The sequence below is a fragment of the Gopherus flavomarginatus genome, chromosome 7, assembly GCF_025201925.1.
Source record: "Gopherus flavomarginatus isolate rGopFla2 chromosome 7, rGopFla2.mat.asm, whole genome shotgun sequence".
NCBI classification, from domain to species: domain Eukaryota; kingdom Metazoa; phylum Chordata; order Testudines; family Testudinidae; genus Gopherus; species Gopherus flavomarginatus.
This window is the reverse complement of record NC_066623.1, coordinates 50,268,275-50,291,203: the sequence shown is the minus strand read 5'-3', so window position 1 is coordinate 50,291,203 and position 22,929 is coordinate 50,268,275. Positions and strand designations below refer to the sequence as shown.

At 44.7% G+C, this 22,929-nt stretch overlaps 1 protein-coding gene across 2 annotated transcripts; it reads right to left on the bottom strand.

Moving 5' to 3' along the window:
• Positions 1-2,365: 2,365 nt before the first annotated feature.
• On the bottom strand, positions 2,366-15,881 carry SEC22B (SEC22 homolog B, vesicle trafficking protein). Of its 2 annotated transcripts, none has more exons than XM_050963420.1 (5): positions 15,541-15,881; positions 13,015-13,124; positions 5,225-5,301; positions 4,311-4,457; positions 2,366-3,222 (listed from the first exon to the last, which is right to left on the bottom strand). In XM_050963420.1, the coding sequence occupies exons 1-5, from the start codon at positions 15,613-15,615 to the stop codon at positions 3,068-3,070; spliced, it is 564 nt and encodes a 187-aa protein (XP_050819377.1). In that variant the 5' UTR covers positions 15,616-15,881; the 3' UTR covers positions 2,366-3,067. The 2 variants fall into 2 exon arrangements, with proteins under 2 accessions (XP_050819377.1, XP_050819376.1); XM_050963419.1 differs by lacking the exon at positions 5,225-5,301 and adding an exon at positions 5,360-5,520 and having other exon boundaries at positions 15,541-15,867.
• Between the last annotated feature and the right edge of the window lie 7,048 nt (positions 15,882-22,929).

Sequence of the window (22,929 nt, the reverse complement as noted above, 5' to 3'; positions counted from 1 at the left end):
TGCCAGGTTCCAGTTCTGGCTACTTGAAGGTTCTGTGATGATGCGCAAGTGACCTTCTCTGACTGGTTGCTGTCCAGGCCTCTTCCCAGCCTTTGACTGGAGAGCCAAAGCTCCCCCACCTTGCTGTCTCCTGCCCTGAGGTAAGGGAGCTGCTTCCATACTGCTCATCCTCCCAGCACTTCTTGATGTGAGGCCTACAACTCCCAGAATGCCTCTGCTTTGGACTGAAGGCAGGGCAGTGTTGGAGTGGAGTCCATCTTATGGGACATATAATCAAGTCGGAGGCAGCCAATTTAAAACAATGCACAATTAGCATTTAGAATGCATTGCATTACATATTATTGTCAAAATCTTAGTATTAAAAAAAATTGAAAATGTTTAATGAGAACATGCACAGTTCAGTTAACCGATCACAAAATCAGAAAGGACATAAACACTCAGGCTTCATAGCATAAACTTACTGACAACTGCTGGGGGAAGGCAAAACCTCTCCCCCTTGTGGTTGTAGATTATTCCACAACCATCAACTTCAGGATTTCCTGTAACTTTCTCTGCAGCATCTGGCACTGATCCCTCCCACACAGGACACTGGTCTGAGGCACTGTCACACTACAGGGCACTCTAGCTGCAGCCTGTTTTTAAGATGGTCTGTACCTTGGAAAGGGCTAGGAACAATATTTTAAAAAATGAAAACAAATTCCGAGTACAGTTCTATAGCAAGGGATGGATTCTTCACCAAATTCAAAGCCATGGAATGCATAGGGCACTGACTAGCTTGCTGTATTAATTAATACTCAGCTTCGCAGGGCCGAGACCTACCTAAGCTGCAAAAGGCTATACAAATTATCTGCAGCTGCATATGTTACCTCCACAAGCATTTATGGTCCCAAAGGCAGGCCTTGGGCCCACCTGTAACAGGTAACATTAGAAGCATTCCTGCTTTCCCGCTAGAGGCTAGAAAAGGACAATGGCATTTGCCATACTCGACCCAACCTACAGGCGAAAAATTGAGCCCAGCATGTTCCACTCTAGGTATAAGCCTACTCCATTAATACAGCATTTACCAAGTGGCCTTTGCCTAGTTCTATCCCAGAACAAATTGGACCGTGAGAAGGAAGGAGAGGGTGTTTTATGAAAACACTGTACATATAGACAGGAAACTCCACACTAAAGGAAATGAACTTTTGCAAGTGTTTATTTCACTGTGACACTGGGGCTGCCGCAGGCAACTGCTCACTGAGCTGCCATTCACTGCAAGAGTTTTTTTTACTCCCTACAGGTTATTACAGAATCTAGATGTGGTGTCTGCTCACCTTTCAGTACCTAAGTTACACACAGACCTACATCATTTGTACATTCATCTGTCAGGGACACAACTTAAGAATTTAAAAGTACAGCTCTCTACAAATAAACAAATGGAAACATCATGCAAAAATCAGAAGATGAGACTAACTGACAAATCAGGTTTGCAAGTAGATCCGCAGACAAATTTTAGCTGCCTATTTGCCTGCCTGCAAGAGGAAGAGAGGGGAGTCACTTAGGCTTCTTTTCGCTCCTATGTCCTACCTTACTGCAGGAGACCATCTTGGTTACAGCTTACACTTTCAGAGTTGCAGCAAATTAAGTGTTTTCTGAAGGTGCTGAGGAACTTTGAATTTTTCCTTCTGTTCTGTCTGTTCTATGAGAGTGTTCACTTGCTAGATAATGACAGAAACAGACATCTTTTTGTGGAAAAGGTGTGGGATGCCTGTATAGAGCATTGATTAAAAAAACCAAAGCCTAATAGGCAAGGCAAAGTTTCTAGCACTTGGACCAAAAAACAAAAATTAAAAATAAATAAATAAATAAATAAATCATGATGGAACTATTTACATTGTTTAGTGAGAAACAAGTTAAGAAATTAAATGCTGTAGCCCCACAATATGAATTGATCTTCAGCTACAGTTAGATCTTGCCAAAAGAAGTAGAGAGAGGTTGCTCATAGGGAGAACAGGACATTAACAAGGGATCATAGTTTTTAAAACTCTGTACTATTAAAATACTCTATCACCAAACTCACAGAAACTTGAAATGGAAATGTTTCTTTAAATAAATATTCTACTCTTTCTTCATCACACACACTGGGCTATTTCTGTAGGGTAGTTTGCAAGTGCTGGAATGCTAGCGGTAGTGATACACTTGTTTGAGGAATAAAAAATGTTTACAGAGGGGAAGAAATAATGCAATGATTCTGGAGATAGATAGATGGCAGGAAAACAGAGATGAAATTGTTTGCATTGTGCCTGGGCCAGTTCCTTTTTAATTACACCTACAGACTGTTCTGAGTCACGTTAAAACAAGCGCTTATACACAACTGCCAGGAAAGTGAGATTTACAAACGAGTAGTTTAATTTTGTAGAAGTCAGTGATAGTCGCCTTTCACTGTCTCTCCTAAGACTAAATATAATGTAATTTTAAGGCATAATTTAATATCCATTTATTCCTAAAGCAATTGAAAATTTAACAAGCAAAGATGTCAGACAATGAAAATCCAACAATAGCTAGTTTGACATGGGTGAAAGCCATTACAATATGTACAGTGCAGAATCAGCCTTCAAACAAGGGAGTCTTGTTTTAAAAAAGCAAATGCAGGCCCAGATTCTAGACAAGTAAACATTGCTGACACAAGGAATGTTCATTAGAGTCCATTTCTCACTAGAGCTACTTTTTAAAAGGGAGGAAGAAGTGACTATTGCCAGTACTGCCTGATTAGGATAAACTTCACTGATTAACTGCTCCAGGACACATCAAACAGCACTGTTAACGAGTTTAGTACACTGGGAGGCCACAATCTACAGAGTTCCTAATGTTTAGTGCCTCATAGGAAAAGCCTCTAGTCCACCAAGAAGACTTTATACCTATGATTAAGATTCACTAAGCAGTGTAGTACTCAGGTATCATTTTCAGGACACACCCTTAAAGGTGACAGTCCTGTGTGGATTCTAATGCACATCCTCGTGAACAAAGTGTGCTGCACACATATACCTGCCATGCTAGAGGCTCTCCCTCTCCAGTGACTGCCAACATCTCACAGCCACCAGAACCTCACATAGACTATTAACATGATAAAAAACACAGCTACAGCTGCCAGTTTGGCATACGTGGAACGCATGTTAAGGTACTTTGCATCCTGACGGTACTTCTTGGACAAACTGGACAAGTTGTTGGCCTTGGAATCCAAAGCTGTTAAGGAAGAGAAAGTGGAAGCAGATTAATTGCAGGATTAACAGTAGCAAGACACTCCCGCTGTATTGTGTTCATAAATAATAGCAGCAGCTCTATTGGAGCTTTATCTGATTTATTGTGCATCCTCCATTCCTCATGTTCTGAAGGATTCCTACATTAAGCTTGTTAGCCAAGCCACAACACAATGCAATATAAACTGTTTACCTCCCCAAACAGAAGGGACAACAGTAACTTCACCAGCACCTTCAAAACACTAGCATACATCACTCCTGTCCTTGACACACGACACCAGCATTCATCTTCACAGGACAAGAACAGCCCCAAACCCACAAGGGGCTTTGGCTCCTCCCAGAGTAGGGTTACAAATTGCCAGACGGTTTATGATTAAGGCTGTGATTCTTTCACAGAGGTCACGGATTCCGTGACTTTCTGCAATCTCCACATCTTCTGCAGCAGCTGGTGTGGCTGACTTCAGGGCCACCCCAGGGACAGCTGCACCTGCCGCTGCTGGAGTGACCACTGGGGCCAGCTGCTCTGGCAGTCCCTGGGGCCAGCCGCACCGCCTGCTGCTCGGGAGGCCCCAGGCAGCCGGCTCTGAGGACTGCTAGAACAGTGGCCAGTGTGGCTGGCTCTGGGGAGCACCCAAGCAGCGGTCCTGGGGCAGTTGGTGCAGTGGCCCCAGGGGTGCCCAGAGGCCATCTGGTGAGCAGTCCCCAGGAGCAGCAGCCGAGGGGCAGCGAATCCCCAGCACTCAAGCAGGGCCAGAAGCAACAGTAGAGGTTTAGTCGGGTATTTCTGTAAAAACCATGGACAGGTCACGGGCCGTGAATTTTTATTTATTGCCTGTGACCTGTCCATGACTTTTAAACCCCTTACTAAATCTTGACTTTTAAACCCCTTACTAAATCTTAGCCTTTGTAGATCAGACAAATGAAAATGCACTTTCAGCCAGACATACACACTACAAGGCAATATTGATTCAGGAGGCCCTCTTTGCCACCCAGTCTCAGAATCTTTCCCTCAGCCATCTGCTGCCAGCCACCTTCAGAGAGAGGAAGGAGTTTCAAAAGCTGAACTCCATGTACCTGAGAGCGCCTCTCCTCGCTGTAAGACTTCTTCAATGTTGGCCACCATGATTCTCTGCACATCCTGTAACTCTGTATTGATGGAGCCTAAGTTCCTTCTTGCCCGGCTGTCAATGTAGAGTTTTTTGGTTTTCTGAATGTAAGTGTCTGGAACAAAAGGTGGTTGTCAACATGTAAAACTTTTCCTCCCAGCACTTCCTGCCTGTCATGCCGAGAACATCCCTCGAGCCAGCCTCCACCTCTTTCCCTCCAAAACTGCACCCACCACCACACCTATTACCCTGCTTTGAGTAGATCCCAACCACCCAACCTCATGACAGCATACCCCAAGGGCAACTTAACAACCTCTTCCTCCCCTAACAGACACAAGGAGCACTGATGACTTGTTTTAGAGCATGCTGCATCCTGCGTGCCTTCACCAGGGACAAAGCAGTTGACAGGATGGGTGCCCTTTGGACTTATAAGAACAGGCCACCTAAAAGAGGACATGTACATCTGAAGCCAATTAGCTCAGAGGTTAGCCAATTAGCTCAGATGCTTAATAAGTGTTGGCTCCACCATGCTTCACATCCACTTCCCACACCTCTCCAATACTGCCATAAAAGTACAGCTGAGGGCTGTTTTGGAAGTCCCCACATTGTCCATGTGACCTCAAGTGAGAGGAAGTTTGCTGATTTGCTTCCCACCCTTTAACACAATCGAGAGAACTGCTGCCTAGAGTAACAATATGGCTGCCAATGGAGCATGAGCATCCAGTGCTATCTATCTTTTTCTGGGCTAACACAGTGCAGAGCATTGCAGAGAGAGTGAGCAAGGTGCACACGAATGGTAACAAGAAAAAGCCAAGACTTAAAAGCAGAAAGTTGGATTGTAGGAAATTTTCCATTTCCCCTACTATTTCTCCATTCACATACCTGGCATTCCTGGCTCATAGAGAACACCAGATTTCTCCACTGTCAGTGGTAAGTTCCATGGCCTGAGCTGGGAGAGGCTAATGTGGCCAAACAAACAAGATGTTTATTAATTAGTCTCAAGGGGAAGGACCTCACCGAACTCAATGAAGGAATAAGGCCTGGAGACCGTCGGCACCTTCTTTCCATGCTGTTCATCAAACTCGGAATGCAAATCCTCCAGATATGCAAAGGCCAGCTTCTTGGGGAAGGTGGCCTCACACAACACCAGGTAACACACCCCTTTCTCAATAACATAACTGGAAGAGAACAAACCAGACAAATTTTAACCCTGCCCCTGTAAGACACCACTTTTCCCTTTCCCATATTTCATTATCTGTGGTGGAGTGTTCCAGCCTTTGGGTTTATTATTATACTACACTCAAAAGCATACCAGGTATCGCACAGCAGGCTTCATACATGTCTCCCCAATACTGGGATAACTTGTCACTGCACTAACTCTTCCTTTTCCTCTGCAAATACCATAATCTCCATCTACTCACCCTCCTAGGAGAATTTATATGAGACATCATATTGGATGATTGGCTGGAATGCAGAATCCTAGGCCTGACCCTGCAAGGTCATGAGAGCATGCAATGCCTGGCAGGTTGGAGCCCTTAATGAGGAGTGGGGAATGACTCCTTTCAGCAAGTTCATCTTACCAGGACATTGTAAAGCATTTTTATTTGGACTTCATAGCCACGAAGGCAGCTGAGTTGGCACAAATCAGCATACTACAGTCTAGCTCTAGCATCCCCTGCTAAGACGAACTGTTTGTTTGGGATGGATATTGTAGTCTAAGTTTCAGGTTCTCGGTGCATTGCTTAGGACAGAGTTACTCTACTGAAAGTACTATGACTGAATTTCCACAGTTTTACACGTTAGGCTTCATTTTAAGTCTTTCTGAATGCCTTAGTTTCTCTTTTCTTTTCCCTAACTAGTGTTATTGAGGCTTCAGATCCTGGGTTCAATCCCTGCCAAAGGCTTTTAACTTCATTTTAACAAAGTTTTGCCTGGGAATTTCCTTAGTGTTTTTGGTTGTTGTTTTAAAAAGTCCTGATATTGGACTTAGCAGAATAAGGGACATTCCCCTCTTCCTGCTGACATTCTGTCATCTGAAGGAAGTAGGCACTACAGTCCCGTGCCCTTTCTGGTAACAAAACGGCAGATTAAATTCAACATTGGTAAGCGCAAAGTAATGCACACTGGAAAAAATAATTCCAAATGTTGGGTTCTAAATTAGCTGTTCTCACTCAAGGAGGATCTTGGCATCACCCTGGACTTCGGCTTAATGTACAGCAGCAGCAGTAAAAAAGCTTAACAGTATGTTAAGAACTATTAGGAAAGGGAAAGAAAATAAGTTAGATATTATCATAATCTCACTATTTAAATCCACACCTTGAATTCTATCTCAAAAAGGATGTAGTGGAACTGGAAAAGGTACAGAAAAGGGCAACAAAGATGATCAAGGGTAGGGAATGGCTTCTGTATGAGGAGAGACTAAAAAAGATCAGAAAAGAGATGATTCGGGGGATATGATAGAGGTCTATAAAATGAAAAGCATGGAGAAAGTGAGCGCAGAGAAGTATTATTTAGCCTTTTCCATAATATAAAAACCAAGGCTCAGGTGATGAAATTAACAGGGAGCAGGTTTAATATAAACAAGAGAAAGTTCTTCACATGACACACAACTGACCTGTGGAACTGATTGACACAGAGTATTGTGATGGCCAAAACTAAAACTCGGTTCAAAAAAAGAACTGGGTAGGTCCATCAAGGATAAGTCCATCAATGGCTATTAGCCAAAACAGTCAGGAAGGCAACTGCATATACAGGGCGACCCTAACCTCTGACTACAAAAAGCCAGGAGTGAAAGATGGGGTGGATCACTCTGTAATTGCTCCGCTCTGTATACTCCCCCTCAAGCTCTGGTACAGACCACTGTTGGAGCCAGGATACTGACCAAGATGCACCATGGTCTGACCCAGTAGGGCAGCTCCATAATATATAGGGGAGAGGATATGTTATATAGTGCACAGGAGCATGCATCTTTTCCGGAAGGTCAGCAGGAAAAGGGGAGGGGAGGGAGAAAGAGGGAGAGAAGACTATTGTGGCATCTCCTACAGAGATTCAGAACTGCATCAGTCCCCTGGCAATCATCAGATAGGTGGTCAGCCCTGCACAGCCCTAGGAGACTAGTTGGGGCACCCCAAAATCCACCCTGGGTGAGTTTTAGGCATGGGACTCCATTTCCCATACACAAAGCCTCACAGAGGCAAGCTGAGAAACAAAAACGCTGCTTGTCCATGGGCCGCTGAGACTTCAGGTTTTGTTATCTGACAAGAAAGTGTGATTGTGTCAATTTTCAGGCTGTGGCCTCATTCACATGTAGGTTAAGATGAAATATACTAGCTGGTGTAACTGCTTAATGGCACTTGGCTGCATTCCACTTGTTTTCTTTTTGATTAATGAGCCAGGGTTTAATCTCCCTCCCCCCATCCCTTTTTTCATGTCTATCTTTTGTTCTTGCAAGTTTAGTTTTGTCCTTACGTTAGTGTCAGTTTGAGCTCCCATGCCAGAACAGAGAACATGTATTTTATTTCTAATTCAAGAACAAATCTGAATCGATGAAATCCATTGGATTTTGAGATTTAGATCTGAATAAACTGAATAGCACTTTCTAACTCCTCCACTACCTAGTGCTGCCTGCTGTTGAATGCTCACTGTGATTACGTCTATTACCATGTTTGTTCCTCTTCCAGCCAGTAGCACAGCATACCAGAGAGGGCTGAAAGTCATCTACACTGGATGCAGATATAACTGAATAGCCCAAGTCATGGTATCCAACAAAGCACATGTGTGTGTTCGGGGGCTTGTTTTAATTTAAATAATTGTGGAAAACTCGTATTGTAGCACCACAGTGATACAAGACAATGAGGACATAGTCCCATCAATAACAATATAACCTCTAAGGCAGGTTGCCTAGGGGTTCAAAATTTTCATCATGCATATGCACTATTATAAATTTATTGGCTTTAAATGTAACTTGTAAATCACCTTTCCTTTTCTTTTTACTTAACACCTATATGTAGTGATTTAGCACGCTGTTAATTTGTACACTGAAAAAAGAATTGGCCCATTATGGCAATCACTAGGCTGCTGTGTGGAATCAAAGTTTTGAAACCATACAATAGCCTGGTAAACCTGGTAGCCATATGTTCAACAGCAGCTTCAAGCATACGGATCTGATTTTTCCTCAGCTTAGCCTTTAGAGACCAAAAAATGTTTAAACCCTTCAAATTTGCCACATTCAAGAATTAATTTTTGGACAGAGAAGCCAGGATTATCTGTTTTTGTTGCACTCCCAACATGGTACTTCCTAGCTTTAGTAAAAAGCCTCAAACGACAACAGAGTTCGCCTTGAACAGTAAGAGTGTAGTCATCACTGTCCACAATGGAATAGAATATACTCACAAATTAGCTTTTTGATTTCCCTAAGAAAGCCCCTAACTTTTTCTACATCAGTCCATGACCCAGTTTCTACAGTATGTTCCAAAACAGTGCTAGCCAACCGATCATTTTTTATCCTTGTCTTCAGTGTTCTGGTATGACTAGCAACCCAGCACACATACTGGATCCCTCCCAGCATAACTCACAGTTACCTCAAAACATTATCAAGAGCTTGAGCAATCCATAATCTTTCAGGATCCAAAAAGCAATATGAGAAAACATATTTTAAAACAAAAACTTTTTAAGATAGGGATAATCTCCTATGAGGCATATAAAAGCAAGCTAGAGTACAGTATCTTCTCTCTGACACGGTCTCCTGTCATATGCACAACCACACCATCATGCTTTAGGGCAGCCGGTTTTGATCTGAGCTCTCTTGCCTTGCTTTCCATGTTTCCCAGAGCTGTTTTTACTCCCTTTGTGATATTAGCTGTTTCAGATTCCAAGTTTTCTATATCAGTAGAGAAAGCACACAGATTTCCAATGCTGCATAGCACTGCCAATCCAGATTAACTGTAATATAAATTTTCTCACAAAACGGCTTGATTTCTCAACTTAAACACTGCATTAACACTTAAGCATAAATTTTAACACAGTATAAAAGCATGTAATTAGCCCTTTTTGAAATGCACATATGTAAGAGGAAAGAGATACAGTTGGCCACCTTTAACTTTTTGCATTCTTGATTTCTGAAGGTTTATCTGTGCAACCTTAATTAATATACTTTTGGAATTTAATTTCTTATATTTTAATATTTTATATTTATTTTAAGAAAGAGAAAAAAACCACTTCTTTAAGAGCCACCAGCTGGCAAAGGCCATGGGTTGCCTTTCAATGAAACTAGTAATCTGTGTATTTAAAGACTTACAACACTAATCAGCCAAAGGACTGCATAGGCTCTCATCACCTGCATACCTATCAGTGTGTATACTCACATGCCATGGTAACGGTAACATAGTGTATACCAGGCCTGAGTTGGTTGTAAGGCTTTTTTACTTTAATCTCCAACATTAAAATGGCCGAAGAAAATTCTTCAAACTTGGTTTTGGGTCTCAGTGAGAGCTAAATTTTCTTCAAACTTTGTCAGTTTTAAGGCTATTCATACTAACACCTCAGCACATTTGGAGATGTGCACATTCCACTTTGCTCCACAACAGCTGTCATGGCATTTTTCACTCTGCACTATGTTATTTTCAAGCAGTTAGAACTTCAGTTAACGAAGAACATTTTTTTCCTCAGCCAAGCTAATGCACTAGCCTCTAAATAGGACTATTTTAGGCCAAATCTCAAACATCTTTTTTTTATTTAGCATTATCAAAAGTTTCATTAGAATTTTTGTTGAACAATAAAAATCAGTTTTAGTTTTAATCTGTGACTTTGTGTCTCATCCTAAAAATGGCACCAACAGCAATCTGCATCCCTTAACACAGGGGTGGGCAAACTGTTTGGGCTGAGGGGCATATCTGAGTGGGGAAATTGTATGCAGGGCCGGGGCAGGGAGTGCAGGATGTGGGAGGGAGTGCGGGTGTGGGAGGGGGCTCAGGGCAAGGGATTGGGTTAGAGGAAGTGTGCGGGGTGTATGGGGGATTCAGGGAAGGGGGCTGGGGTGTAGGATGGGTGCGGCATGCAGGAGGGGGCTCAGAGCAGGGGTGCAGACTGCGGGAGTGAGCTTGGGGCAGGGGTTGGGGTGCAGGAGGGGTGTGGGGTGTGGCAGGGGGCTCAAGGCAGGGAGTTGGGGTGCACACGGGTGCAGGGTGCAGCGGGGAGCTCAGGGCAGGGAGTTGGGGTGAATGGGTGCAGAGTGTACGAGGGGGCTCAGGGCAGGGAGTTGGGGTGCAGGAGGGGTGTGAGGTGCAGGCAGGGGCTTATGGCAGGGAGTTAGGGGGCGGGGTGCAGGAGGGGTTCGGGCTCCAGCCCGGCGCCGCTTACCTAAAGCAGCTCCGGTGTGGCAGCGGCATGCACCGGGGGCAGGGCACGCTCCTGTCCTGCAGGCCTGCCCTGTCCCCGGCCCCAGCTGCTCCAGGAAGTGCTGCGGCCCCTAGGGGAGGGTGAGGCGGAGTGCTCCATGTGCTCTGTCCTTACCCCTCCCGAAGCTCCCATTGGCTGCGGTTCCCCATTCCCAGCCAATGGGAGCTGCAGGAGGCAGTGCCTGGAGGCAGGGGCAATGTACGGAGCCCCCCACTTGGGCGCTGCAGGGGCGTGATGCCAGCCACTTCTGCAGAGCAGCGTGGGGCCCATGGCGCCACAGGGGGCAATCCTGTGGGCGAGATCCAAAGCCCTGAGGGGCCAGATCTGGCCTGCGGGCTGTAGTTTTCCCACCCCTGCCTTAACAGCTGGCTGAAGAACTGCTTCAATGCTGACTCACAGGGCAAAGTACTCCTCCCCTGCCTACTCACCCACAACACTTCCAACACCTCTCATCTGCCCCTCTAAGATCTCCCAGAGAAATACAGCACTTGGCTGAATTTTCTTAGTTTAACAGCTCTGATGAGATCGGTGCCACTGCAAGGTGGTTGTGATTCATAAATAACTGTGACCAAAAAACTGGATAGCCTTTTTTGATATAGTTATAAGTTTGGTAAGCAGAGAGAGCCATGGACACTACATAGCAAGAGCTTTACTATGATTTAGATATAATCTTCCCCAGGCATCTCAGTGGAAGTCAGAATGATGTTTGGATAATACTGTGGTATGGAAACAAATGACTGACAGATTGACTGCAAACTGGAAAGAGGTATCAAGTAGCATCTTTGGGAACAGAAATTCTCAACACAGGAATTGCCCGACTGGATCAAACCAGTGGGCTACCTAGTCCAGCATCCTATTGCCAACAATGGCCAGCTCCAGACTGCTTTAGAGAAAAGTGAAAAAACCTGCAGTAAGTGATTATGAGTAAACCTCTCTTGAGGAAAGCTGCCTCCTAAGCCCCAACTAGCTTTGTGCCATGAGGGTGCTTCCAAACAAGGGTTTTTAACTCTAGATATTTTAACTCTAGATATTTTTATCTGTACAATTTTTTAAAATCTTGCTATCTTCTTGCCCTCAATGAGATCTTGTGGCAATTAACTGCATTGAAAACAATTTCCTATATCAGTTTTGACATTGCCACTTTTTTGTTTACTTGGCTGTTCCCTTGTTTTTGTGTTATGAGACAAAGTGATTAGAGGTGCCTCTACCGTCTCTATAACTTCCATCATTTTGTATACTTTTATGTCCCCTCTTATTAATCTCTTCTCTAAAGGTAGCAAGTCAAATGTTTTCAATCTTTAGTTTAGAACCTAAGAGGTGCCAGAGTTAAAATTATTCCCTACAATGTGCATAGCTTTGAATGTGTAAACATTTCACTTCAACTGACACTGTGCTGCTTAGCTTGGTTAGGTCCCTCTGAAGTATATCAGTCTTCTCAGGTCTTAACCTATATGATGATGTGTTGCCTGCAGATTTTGCCAGCTCACTGCTTACTCTGAGCAAGTCTGCTAGAACTATGTTGTACATCAGTAAGATTTGCAGATGAACCTAACTTAGAAGGGTTTACAATGAAAGCAAAGGGCAAACATTATGGAAGGTTTTAGAGACAGACACTGAACTCAAAGGGATGACCTAAATGCAGCTAAGACACTTTGGGATGATAATACTAGACAAAAGTGTATAAAATATGGACAATGCTTGCTGGAGAGCAGAAATGCTGAGGAGATTCAGGGAAATAACGAACAACAAATTAGATGAGCTTGTAGTGCAAGGCTGATACATGAAAGATAGGCCATAGTGGAATGGAGAGAGAAGAGAATCTTGTATAGGAAGAATCAACTGTGGTAATGCTAACCTAAGTATAGATGGAATGTCTCACTATTAAAAAAATATATTGATAAACCTCTGAGAATCCAAAGGACAACAGTGCTAGAATGATTAGTAGGCACAACCTGTAGAGAAAACTTAAAGGGAACCAAATATATGCAGTCTACAGAAAAGAGAGTGGCAGAATACAAGAACTGGAGACAAATGCATGAAGTCTAACAATGCTAGAGAAGAAATGAAATTTTTAAATGATTGAAAGGATATAAAAAAATAACACCCTCTCTGAGCACAGGTTTCCCATGGGCTGGTGGGATGACTCTTACTCTTCTCTGGTGGCCCAATTTCTAGTATACCTCCAATGTCTCCTGGAAGTACCTTTCAGTTTTCTATAGATGTAGGTTGGAATACCTACATTTTCCACCTTAATCGCTACAGCATGTTATACTTACTGGAAAGCCATGGATCCTGCTTCTAGGGTGCATCTGGTAGGCGACTGTTCATTCAGCTTCCGGAAAAGCTGTTTAGCTTGGCTCTGATACTGCTGCAGGTCCCGACCTGACTGAGAAGGGAAAAAAGTCTATTAGGCATGGTTCTACCATATGGCAGAATGAACTGCAAACAATACAACAACCTCTTAAGGTACAGACAGGCCCTTTCCCACAAGGAAACTAACATGATATCCATAGCTAACCTCAAACAATTTTACCAGAATTGGATCTGAAGTCAATGAACACAGTCAAACTAAGTGGTAGGTGCAGGTAAATCTCAGGAATCTACCGCTGATGAATATCTCAGTCCCCATTTAGAAGGTCCCTTAGGGAGTTTTGTTTTGTGTAGTATCTCTTGTGGAGGATCTTGGTCCAGAGAAGGTGCTTCAGTCTCTCTGCCCTGAGGGAGAGGGGAAGAGTTCATGATTCACGGGGTATGTCTACACTGCAGTGTCAGCTCCAGATTTGAACTCAGGCTTAAGCCTACTCCACTCCCATCTGTCTACACACAAATAGTAGTAACTCAGGACTTGGACCCTGGGTCCCGGTACCCCACGGGTGAAGGGTCCACGTCTGAGTCAAACTGGAACACAAGGTTCAAGCCCTATTACTTTGCAGTGTAGACACAGCCCTGCTAGATTCACGCTCTGCCAAAAATGTCCTACAATCCCACAGGCCAGCTTTCTTTGTCCTCTGGAGAGTCAAGTTTTCCCACGTGGCACCAGGAACAAAGGAGTAGAGTGGACACACATTTTGGGAGGGTGCTAAGAAGTCTGGGATAAGGGTGGTTAAACTCAGACCAGCATACTGTAGCGTGGATGCTGGAGCCCCAAGCTGAGACCCAAAGTTCAACAATTTCTGGGGTTACAACTGCGTATAGATGGTCAAGCCTCAGTTAACAAATCCTGGGTCTGCTAACTTAAGTTCTACTAACCTGGGCTTACATTGCAGTGAAGACATACTGCCAGGATCTCTCTCTCCAGGAGTATTAGCTTGCTCCCTCAAAAAAGTGTGCACGTATGTGAGAATCTCACTGATGGGTGGGTCTTGGTTTTGATCTACTTTGGGATCTCAGTGCTGGAAGGCTCTCTAGGAACTTCACTGATACTGGGGAGACACACGGTCTCTCTCTCTCTCGGAGTCTAGATGTTGGGGGAAGGCGGGGTCCCTAGATCTTGGTGCCAAATCTAGTCTCCACCTTTTTCAAGAGCTATAAGTCTTGGTCTATACACCTACATCAGGCAGGGGTGTGAAAAAACCACCCCCCTGACATCGCTATACTGAACTAACCCCCAGGACAGATGCAACTATGTTGATGGAAGAATGCTTCTGTCACATAAATAGTATCATTTGGGGAGGGAGCACTCCTACCCAACAGAAAAGATTTTTAATCAATATAGGCTGTGTCTGCTGTAGCCTATAAAATAGGTTAAATCAAAATTAGGTTTAGGATTAAGTCAGCTTAAGTGTAGACAGGTATGAAAAATTAAAGCTGGTAGTTTAAAAAAAAGAAGCTAAAAATAAATTGAAAATAGTAAAATAAAAAAACTGAAGGTAACAAAAACATGATCCAAAGTTATGTTGTGGCTATGTTTTGGTTATAACTGTTTTAGCAGGATTTTTAATAAAACATTTTAAAATTTAAATATCATTTATAAAAATGATTATACTAATAGTCTGAAAATAACACTGGTGCAAGTGTTAATTTAAATAATGTATAATGTAAACAGCCAATAAAAAGGTGGCAAAAATGTAAATCTGGTTATGGGTAGGTTTGATGTTAATGAGTATTATAATTGGTTATAACAGAAGTAGCCTTGCCGAATTGGAAAAGAGCTCCAACTAACATTAAAAAGGTACCGTTAGGTTCCAGAATTATAAGGCTATACTTCACTCTGTTGTCAGTGGACTAATTGCCCATTAACACACTAGTTCATCTATTTCTATTTCATGTCTTTCTCTCGGTGCCATGGGGTGGGGGAGTCTAGTCTCCAACGAGGTCACAGCGCAAGAAGAACAGTGCCAAATGTCATCAACCTTGCATGAAACTCACGTTTGCCAGCACAGTCAAGCACTACCACAGCCTTCTGAGGGCACAAATCCAACCCACCTAGGGTCTGCTTTGTAAGCCTCCGTGTGTCCCCTGGGACGAATATGAGTCTGAGGGGGGCTCTGGGCGAGGAAGAGGGAGTGTGCGCCTGGGGAAGGGCTCTGGCTCGGGACGGGGAGCCCTCGGAACAGAGAAAGGAGCAATCTGGGGAGGATCTTAGGGGCTCTGGGCCGGGAGAAGGTGCTTGGGAGGGGGGGGACTTCTGTGCCGCGAGAGGGGAGACCTGTCAGGAGCGGGGGGGGGAGGTCTGGGCCGGGAAAGGGGGAATCGGGGGGTCTCTGGAGCGGGGGTAAATTGGAGGGCTCTGGGCCGGGAGAGGGTAGGGCCTGGGGGGGTCTCGGGGCCGGGAGGGGGGGGGGGATGTCTCGGTCTCTCACCTGCTCATCCTCCTGCATGGAGGCGGCCAGGGGGAGCCCGTCCGCCACCCGCGCGATCATAGTCAGCAGCACCATGTCTGCGCCGCTCCAAGCCGGGAGCCGCTGCTCAGCCCCGCGCGCGCCCCGCCTGCCAGCTGCCACCCGCCACCCTCTGACTGGCCTCTACTACTGAGGTGGCCGGAAGCAGCCAGCGCAGCATCCGGGCAACGCCACTGGAACTGCCAGGTTACTTCCGGTCCGCTGCCGAACGCAACCCGACCGGCACCATCCACTTCCGGTGGGAGCGGTTCGGGGAGGGGATGCCCGTGGCCGCGCAGGGAGCGACTCTAGGGGCTGAAAGCTGGGAGGTCCGGACGGGGTGGGTGCTGGGTCGCGCTCCGCTCAGGAGCGGAGTAGGGCGAGCCTAGGGGCAGGGGAGGTGCGGCACGGCGCGGCCTCCCAAGGCAGCTCGTCCTTGCTGTCCATCCTGCACCGGGCCCTGCTCCCACTCCACCCGGTGGGGACATGGGCTAGGCCCCACGCCTTGAGCAGGCCCGACCCCCGCGCTGGAGGCCAGGCTGCCAGGGCTCGGGCCGACAGGGGCCAGAGACGGACAAGCCTGCCCCCATCGCCCGTCCCGCCGGAGAAAGCGCTGAGCCTTCCCGCTGCTGCCCTGGGCTTCACTGCCCGTTTGCGCAGAGTCATCCTGTGTGGGGCTGAAGGGTTTGTCGTCATGACCTCTCAAAGCCTGCTCTAGAAATGGTGTAAGTCCGGCACAAAACATGAAGTCGGGTGATTCCGTAGTCGGCCAAGGGGTCCCTTGCATTTTGTTCACGTCTCTCTGTAGTTATTGCATTGTGTGTATGATGTATGTGCTGTGAATACCCCGTTAAATAATATCCTCTTTTACACTGAATTTGTGTGGTCATATGTTCTCAGGTGTCTAACTCTGCAAGCCTTGCCCTTAACTCCCCCTTTGCTGTGTTTTCCAGAGTGAATGGCTGTAGGCTAGAGTACTTGTGGCACCTTAGAGAGTAACAGATTTATTTGAGCATAAGCTTTAAGGGATACAGCCCACTTCATCGGACAGATAGAATGGAACATGTAAGAAGGGTGTATATATATACATACAGAGAAGAAGCCATACCAGCTCTAAGAGACTAATTAATTAGGATGACCTGTTATCATCAGGAGAAAAAAACTTTTGTAGTAATAATCAAGATGGTTACAAAACTTTCAAAAGTTTTTTTTTCCTGCTGATAACAGGTCATAATTAATTAGCCTCTTAGAGCTGGTATGGCATCTTCTCTGTATGTATGTGTATGTGTGTGTATATGTATATGTGTATATATATATATATATATATATATATACACACACACACACTCTTATATGTTCCATTCTATGCATCCGATGAAGTGGGCTGTAGCCCACAAAAGCTTGTGCTCAAATAAATTTCTTAGTCTCTAAGGTGCCACAAGCACTCCTGTTCTTTTTACAGATACAGACTAACACGGCTGTACTCTGAAACCTGTAGACGAGAATAATTCTTGACTTTTATGTAATATTTATACCTAACGTGCCAGGTTAAAAGCTGAGGCACAGTAATTCCTGGAGTTAGTTGCCTCCCTTAGATGGTATTTTAACTTCTAGGAAGATAATGACTAATGAATAATAGACTTTTAAGGACAAACAGGACCAAAATGATCATAAGAACAGCAATACAGGGCCAGACCAAAGGACCATCTAGCTCAGTATCCTGAGGGAATAAACAAAACAGGTAAAATTGATCCGTCTGCTGTCACCCAGTCCCAGCTTTTGGGACACCATCCCTGCCCATGCTGGCTAATAGCCATTGATAGACCTATCCTCCATGAATGTATCTAATTCTTTTTTTTTTGGACACTTATCCTCTTGGCCTTCAAGACAAAATTGGCAACATTTGCAGATGATACAAAACTACTCAAGATAGTTAAGACCCACGCAGACTGTGAAGATCTACAAAAGGAACTATTAACTAAGGTTTGTTGCGGAACTATTAACTAAGGTTTGTAACCTGTCCTTTAAATCAGCTTCGGTACCCAATGACTGGAAGTTAGCTAATGTAACGCCAATATTTTAAAAGGGCTCTAGAGGTGATCCCGGCAATTACAGACCGGTAAGTCTAACGTCAGTACCGGGCAAATTAGTCGAAACAATAGTTAAGAATAAAATTGTCAGACACATAGAAAAACATAAACTGTTGAGCAATAGTCAACATGGTTTCTGTAAAGGGAAATCGTGTCTTACTAATCTATTAGCGTTCTTTGAAGGAATCAACAAACGTGGACAAGGGGGATCCAGTGGACATAGTGTACTTAGATTTCCAGAAAGCCTTTGACAAGGTCCCTCACCAAAGGCTCTTACGTAAATTAAGAGGGATAAAAGGGAAGGTCCTTTCATGGATTGAGAACTGGTTAAAAGAGAGGGAACAAAGGGTAGGAATTAATGGTAAATTCTCAGAATGGAGAGGGGTCACTAGTGTTCCCCAAGGGTCAGTCCTAGGACGAATCCTATTCAATTTATTCATAAATGATCTGGAAAAAGAGGTAAACAGTGAGATGGCAAATTTTGCAGATACTAAACTGCTCAAGATAGTTAAGACCAAAGCAGATCGTGAAGAACTTCAAAAAGATCTCACAAAACTAAGTGATTGGGCAACAAAATGGCAAATGAAATTTAATGTGGATAAATGTAAAGTAATGCACATTGGAAAAAATAACCCCAACTATACATACAATATGATGGGGGCTAATTTAGCTACAACGAGTCAGGAAAAAGATCTTGGAGTCATCGTGGATAGTTCTCTGAAGATGTCCACGCAGTGCGCAGAGGCAGTCAAAAAAGCAAACAGGATGTTAGGAATCATTAAAAAGGGGATAGAGAATAAGACTGAGAATATATTATTGCCCTTATATAAATCCATGGTATGCCCACATCTCGAATACTGTGTACAGATGTGGTCTCACCTCAAAAAAGATATTCTAGCACTAGAAAAGGTTCAGAAAAGGGCAACTAAAATGATTAGGGGTTTGGAGAGGGTCCCATACAAGGAAAGATTAAAGAGGCTAGGACTCTTCAACTTGGAAAAGAGGAGACTAAGGGGGGATATGATAGAGGTATATAAAATCATGAGTGATGTAGAGAAAGTGGATAAGGAGAAGTTATTTACTTATTCCCATAATACAAGAACTAGGTGTCACCAAATGAAATTAATAGGTAGCAGATTTAAAACAAATAAAAGGAAGTTCTTCACACAGCGCACAGTCAACTTGTGGAACTCCTTACCTGAGGAGGTTGTGAAGGCTAGGATTATAACAATGTTTAAAAGGGAACTGGATAAATTCATGGTGGCTAAGTCCATAAATGGCTGTTAGCCAGGAAGGGTAAAGAATGGTGTCCCTAGCCTCTGTTCGTCAGAGGATGGAGATGCATGGCAGGAGAGAGATCACTTGATCATTGCCTGTTAGGTTCACTCCCTCTGGGGCACCTGGCATTGACCACTGTTGGTAGACAGATACTGGGCTAGATGGACCTTTGGTCTGACCTGGTACGGCTGTTCTTATGTATGTTCTTATGTTCTTATCTCTCTCAAAACTGGGTGACTGGGCAACAAAATGACAGATGAAATTTAATGTTGATAAATGTGAAGTAATGCACATTGGAAAGCATAATCCCAATTATACCTATAAAATGATGGGATCTAAATTAGCTGTTATCACTCAAGAAAGAGATCTTGGAGTCATTGTGCATAATTCTCTGAAAACAACCACTCAATGTGCAGCGGCAGTCAAAAAAGCAAACAATGCTGGGAATAATCGAGAAAGGGATCGATAATAGGACAGAAAATATCATGTTGCCTGTATATAAATCCATGGTACGCCCACATCTTGAACACTGTGTGCAGATGTCGTCGCCCCAGCTCAAAAAAGATATATTGGAATTGGAAAAGGTTCGGAAAACGGCAACAAAACTAATTAGGGGTATGGAACGGATTCCATATGAGGAGAGATTAATATGACTGGGACTTTTCACCTTGAAAAAGAGATGGCTGAGGGGAGATATGATTGAGGTCTATAAAATCATGACTGGTGTAGAGAAAGTCGATAAGTCAGCCTGTGGAACTCCTTGCCAGATGATGATGTGAAGGCCAAGAGCATTACAGGGTTCAAAAAAGAACTAGATAAATTCTTGGAGGATAGGTCCATCAATGGCTATTAGCCAGGATGGGCAGGAATGGTGTGCCTAGCCTTGGTTTGCCAGAAGCTGGGAATGAGCGACAGGAGATGGATTACTTGATGATTACCTGTTCTGTTCATTCCCTCTGGGGCACCTGGCACTGACTACTGTCAGAAGACAGGATACTGGGCTAGATGGACCTTGGTCTGACCCACTAGGGCTGTTCTTATATTCACGACATCCATAGATTGACTGTGCATTGTATGAAGAAATACTTCCTTTTGTTTGTTTTAAACCTGTTGCCTATTAATTTAATTTGGTGACCCCTAATTCTTGTGTTATGAGAAGGAGTAAACAACACTTCCTTATTTACTTTCTCTACACCGGTCATGATTTTATAGACCTCAATCATATCTTGCCTTGGCCGTCTCTTTTCCATCTGAAAAGTCCCAGTTTTATTAATCTCTCCTCCTATGGAAACTGATCCATATCCTTAATCATTTTTGTTGCCCTTTTCTGAATTTTCCAGTTCCAATATATCTTTTTTGACATAAGGCAACCACATCTGTATGCATATTCAAGATGTGGGCATACCATGGATTTACATAGAGGCAATACGATATTTTCTGTCTTATTAGCTATCCCTTTCTTAATGATTCCCAACTTTCTGTTAGCTTTTTTGACTGCTGCTGCACATTGAGTGGATGTTTTCAAAGAACAATCCACAATGACTTCAAGATCTCTTTCTTGAGTGGTAACAGCTAATATAGACCCCATCGTTTTATATGTATACTTGGGATTATGTTTTCCAATGTGCATTACTTGCATTTATCAACACTGACCAGTCACTCAGTTTTTTGAGATCCCTTTCAATTTGTACCTCATCACAGTCTGCTTTGGACTTAACTATTTTGAGTAGTTTTGTATAATCTGCCAGTTTTTCTACCTCACGCTTTACTCCTTTTTCCAGATCAGTTATGAATATGTTGAATAGTACTGGTCCCAGTACAGACCCCTGGGGCACACCACTATTTAGGACATAAGAACGGCCAAACTGGGTCAGACCAAAGGTTCATCAAGCCCAGTATCCTGTTCTCTGACAGTGGCCAATGGCACATGCCCCAAAGGGAATGAACAGACAGGTTATCATCAAGTGATTCATGTCCTGTCACCCAATCCCAGCTTCTGGCAAACAGAGGCTAGGGACACCATTCCTGCCCATCCTGGCTAAGAGCCATTGATGGACCATGAATCTATCTAGCTCCCTTTTGAACCCCGTTATAGTATTGGCTTTCACAACACCCTCTGGCAAGGAGTTCTAGAGGTTGACAGTGCATTGCATGAAAAAATACTTTGTGTTTGTTTTAAACCTGCTACCCATTAATTTCATTTGGTGGCCCCTAGTTCTTGTGTTATGAAGAGTAAATAACACTTCCATATTTACTTGCTCTATATCACTCATGATTTTATGGACCTCTATCATATCCCCCTTTAGTCGCCTCTTTTCCAAGCTGAAAAGTCCCAGTCATATTAATCTCTCCTGATACAGAAGCCATTCTATACCCCTAATCATTTTGTAGTACTTTTTTTAACCTTTTCCAATTCCAATATATCTTTATTGAGATGGGGCAACCACATCTGCACACAGTATTCAAGGTGTGAGTGTACCATGGATTTATATATTGGCAATATGATATTTTCTTTCTTATTATCTATCCCTTGATGATTCTCAACATTCTGTTTGCTTTTTTCACCAGGAGTCTCCTGGAATCACACACTATCTCCTGTAGGCTACTTCAGCTAAACCAGGAGATTTGGGGCACTAACAATCAGGTGCGGCAGCAGGGCTAAGGCAGATTCCCTTACCTGCCTTGGCTCCGTGTTGCTCTGGCACTGTCCCTGTGGCCCCCTGAGGGGGAGGGGGCAAACAGTAGGGTCTCAGCTGCTCCCACCCCCAGTGCCAACTCCACAGCTCTCATTGGCCAGGAACTGCAGCCAACGGGAGCTGCAGGGGCGGTGCCTGTGGACAGCGGTGCGCTGAGAACCCCTTGCCCTGCTTTCTAGACGCTGCTGCCAGAGGAATGTGCTGGTCACTTTTGTGAGCCGCCCGAGGTAAACACTGACCCCCTGACTCTCTCCTGCACCCCAACCTCCTGCCCCAGCCTAGAGCCTGCACCTAAATTAACTCCCACAGCCTGCATCCCGCACCCACTCCTGTACCAAAACTCTGTCCCAGAGCCCACACCTCCTCCAGCACCCGAACTCCCTCCCACAGCCCACACCCCCTCCTGCACCCAACTCCTCTGCCCCATCCCAGAGCCCACACCCCTCCCCTGAGCTCCCTCCAGCCCCTCCCCGCCCCGCCTGGTGAAAGTGAGGAGGGGGAATGGAGTGAGCAGGGGCAGGGCCTCATAGAATGGGTGTTACAGGGGTCTTTGGGTCTGCACAGTTACAGTTGGCAATCCTAGGAAGAATATTTCTCAAACTGCTATATCCTGCTTGCCAGGTTTTTCCTCCTTGAACCCCTATGCGCTCCCAGCTCTCTAATTCCTCAACTTTATCTACCTGCACCCAGACTCCTTCCTCTGGGCTCTGCCCCTCCTTTCCTTTTTAGATTTTGCCACCTTTCTCTTTTCAGGCTCCTCTCCTCCGTTGGTTCCTCCTACAAATTTATGGACTCCTTCTCCGTATGGTTCCCCAAACTTCTCATCTCCCCTGTCTTTTTCTCATGCAGGTTCGTTCTGCTTCCTTCTCCAGGCTCCTCACGTCTCCCAGACTTTTGCCCTGCCAGCCCCTGTTCAAGCTCCCCCTTTCTTAGCCCCAAAATCGTCCCCTTCAACTCTCCAGACACCTGCCTTTCCCCAGGCTCTTCCACTTCCCTTCTGCTGACTCCTATTCTTTTCCTTCCTAAGCGTCTCCCTATAGACTTCTGTCCGTCTGTCTCTCCCTTCCCCCAACTCCTCCCCCCGTCTCCAGGCTCTGCAGGGTGAAGACAAAGAGCCATTCTTTAAATAGCAGCTAGAGAACTCAGGAAGCTTCTACCATTATTAAGCTCCCTGCTACAACACATCCTTATCTCCTCTGGTAACGGTGGAGGACCCGCAACTCTATAACCCCTGCAGGCAGACGGATCCCCTCTTCTCTGTAGGCTCCGAGTCCCGGGCCGCCACTCCAGCGCACCTTTTCTCACGG

Bases quoted from the DNA above. Each gene is read 5' to 3' on its own strand.
- SEC22B (XM_050963419.1), bottom strand. From the start codon at position 15,615: ATGGTGCTGCTGACTATGATCGCGCGGGTGGCGGACGGGCTCCCCCTG. The intron at 5,521-13,014 runs GTAAGTATAACA...GTTCTCTTCCAG, and splicing joins GCAGGATCCATGGCTTTCCA to TTATGTTATTGAGAAAGGGG. The intron at 3,223-4,310 runs GTACATGGAGTT...CTTCCTTAACAG, and splicing joins GCGAGGAGAGGCGCTCTCAG to CTTTGGATTCCAAGGCCAAC.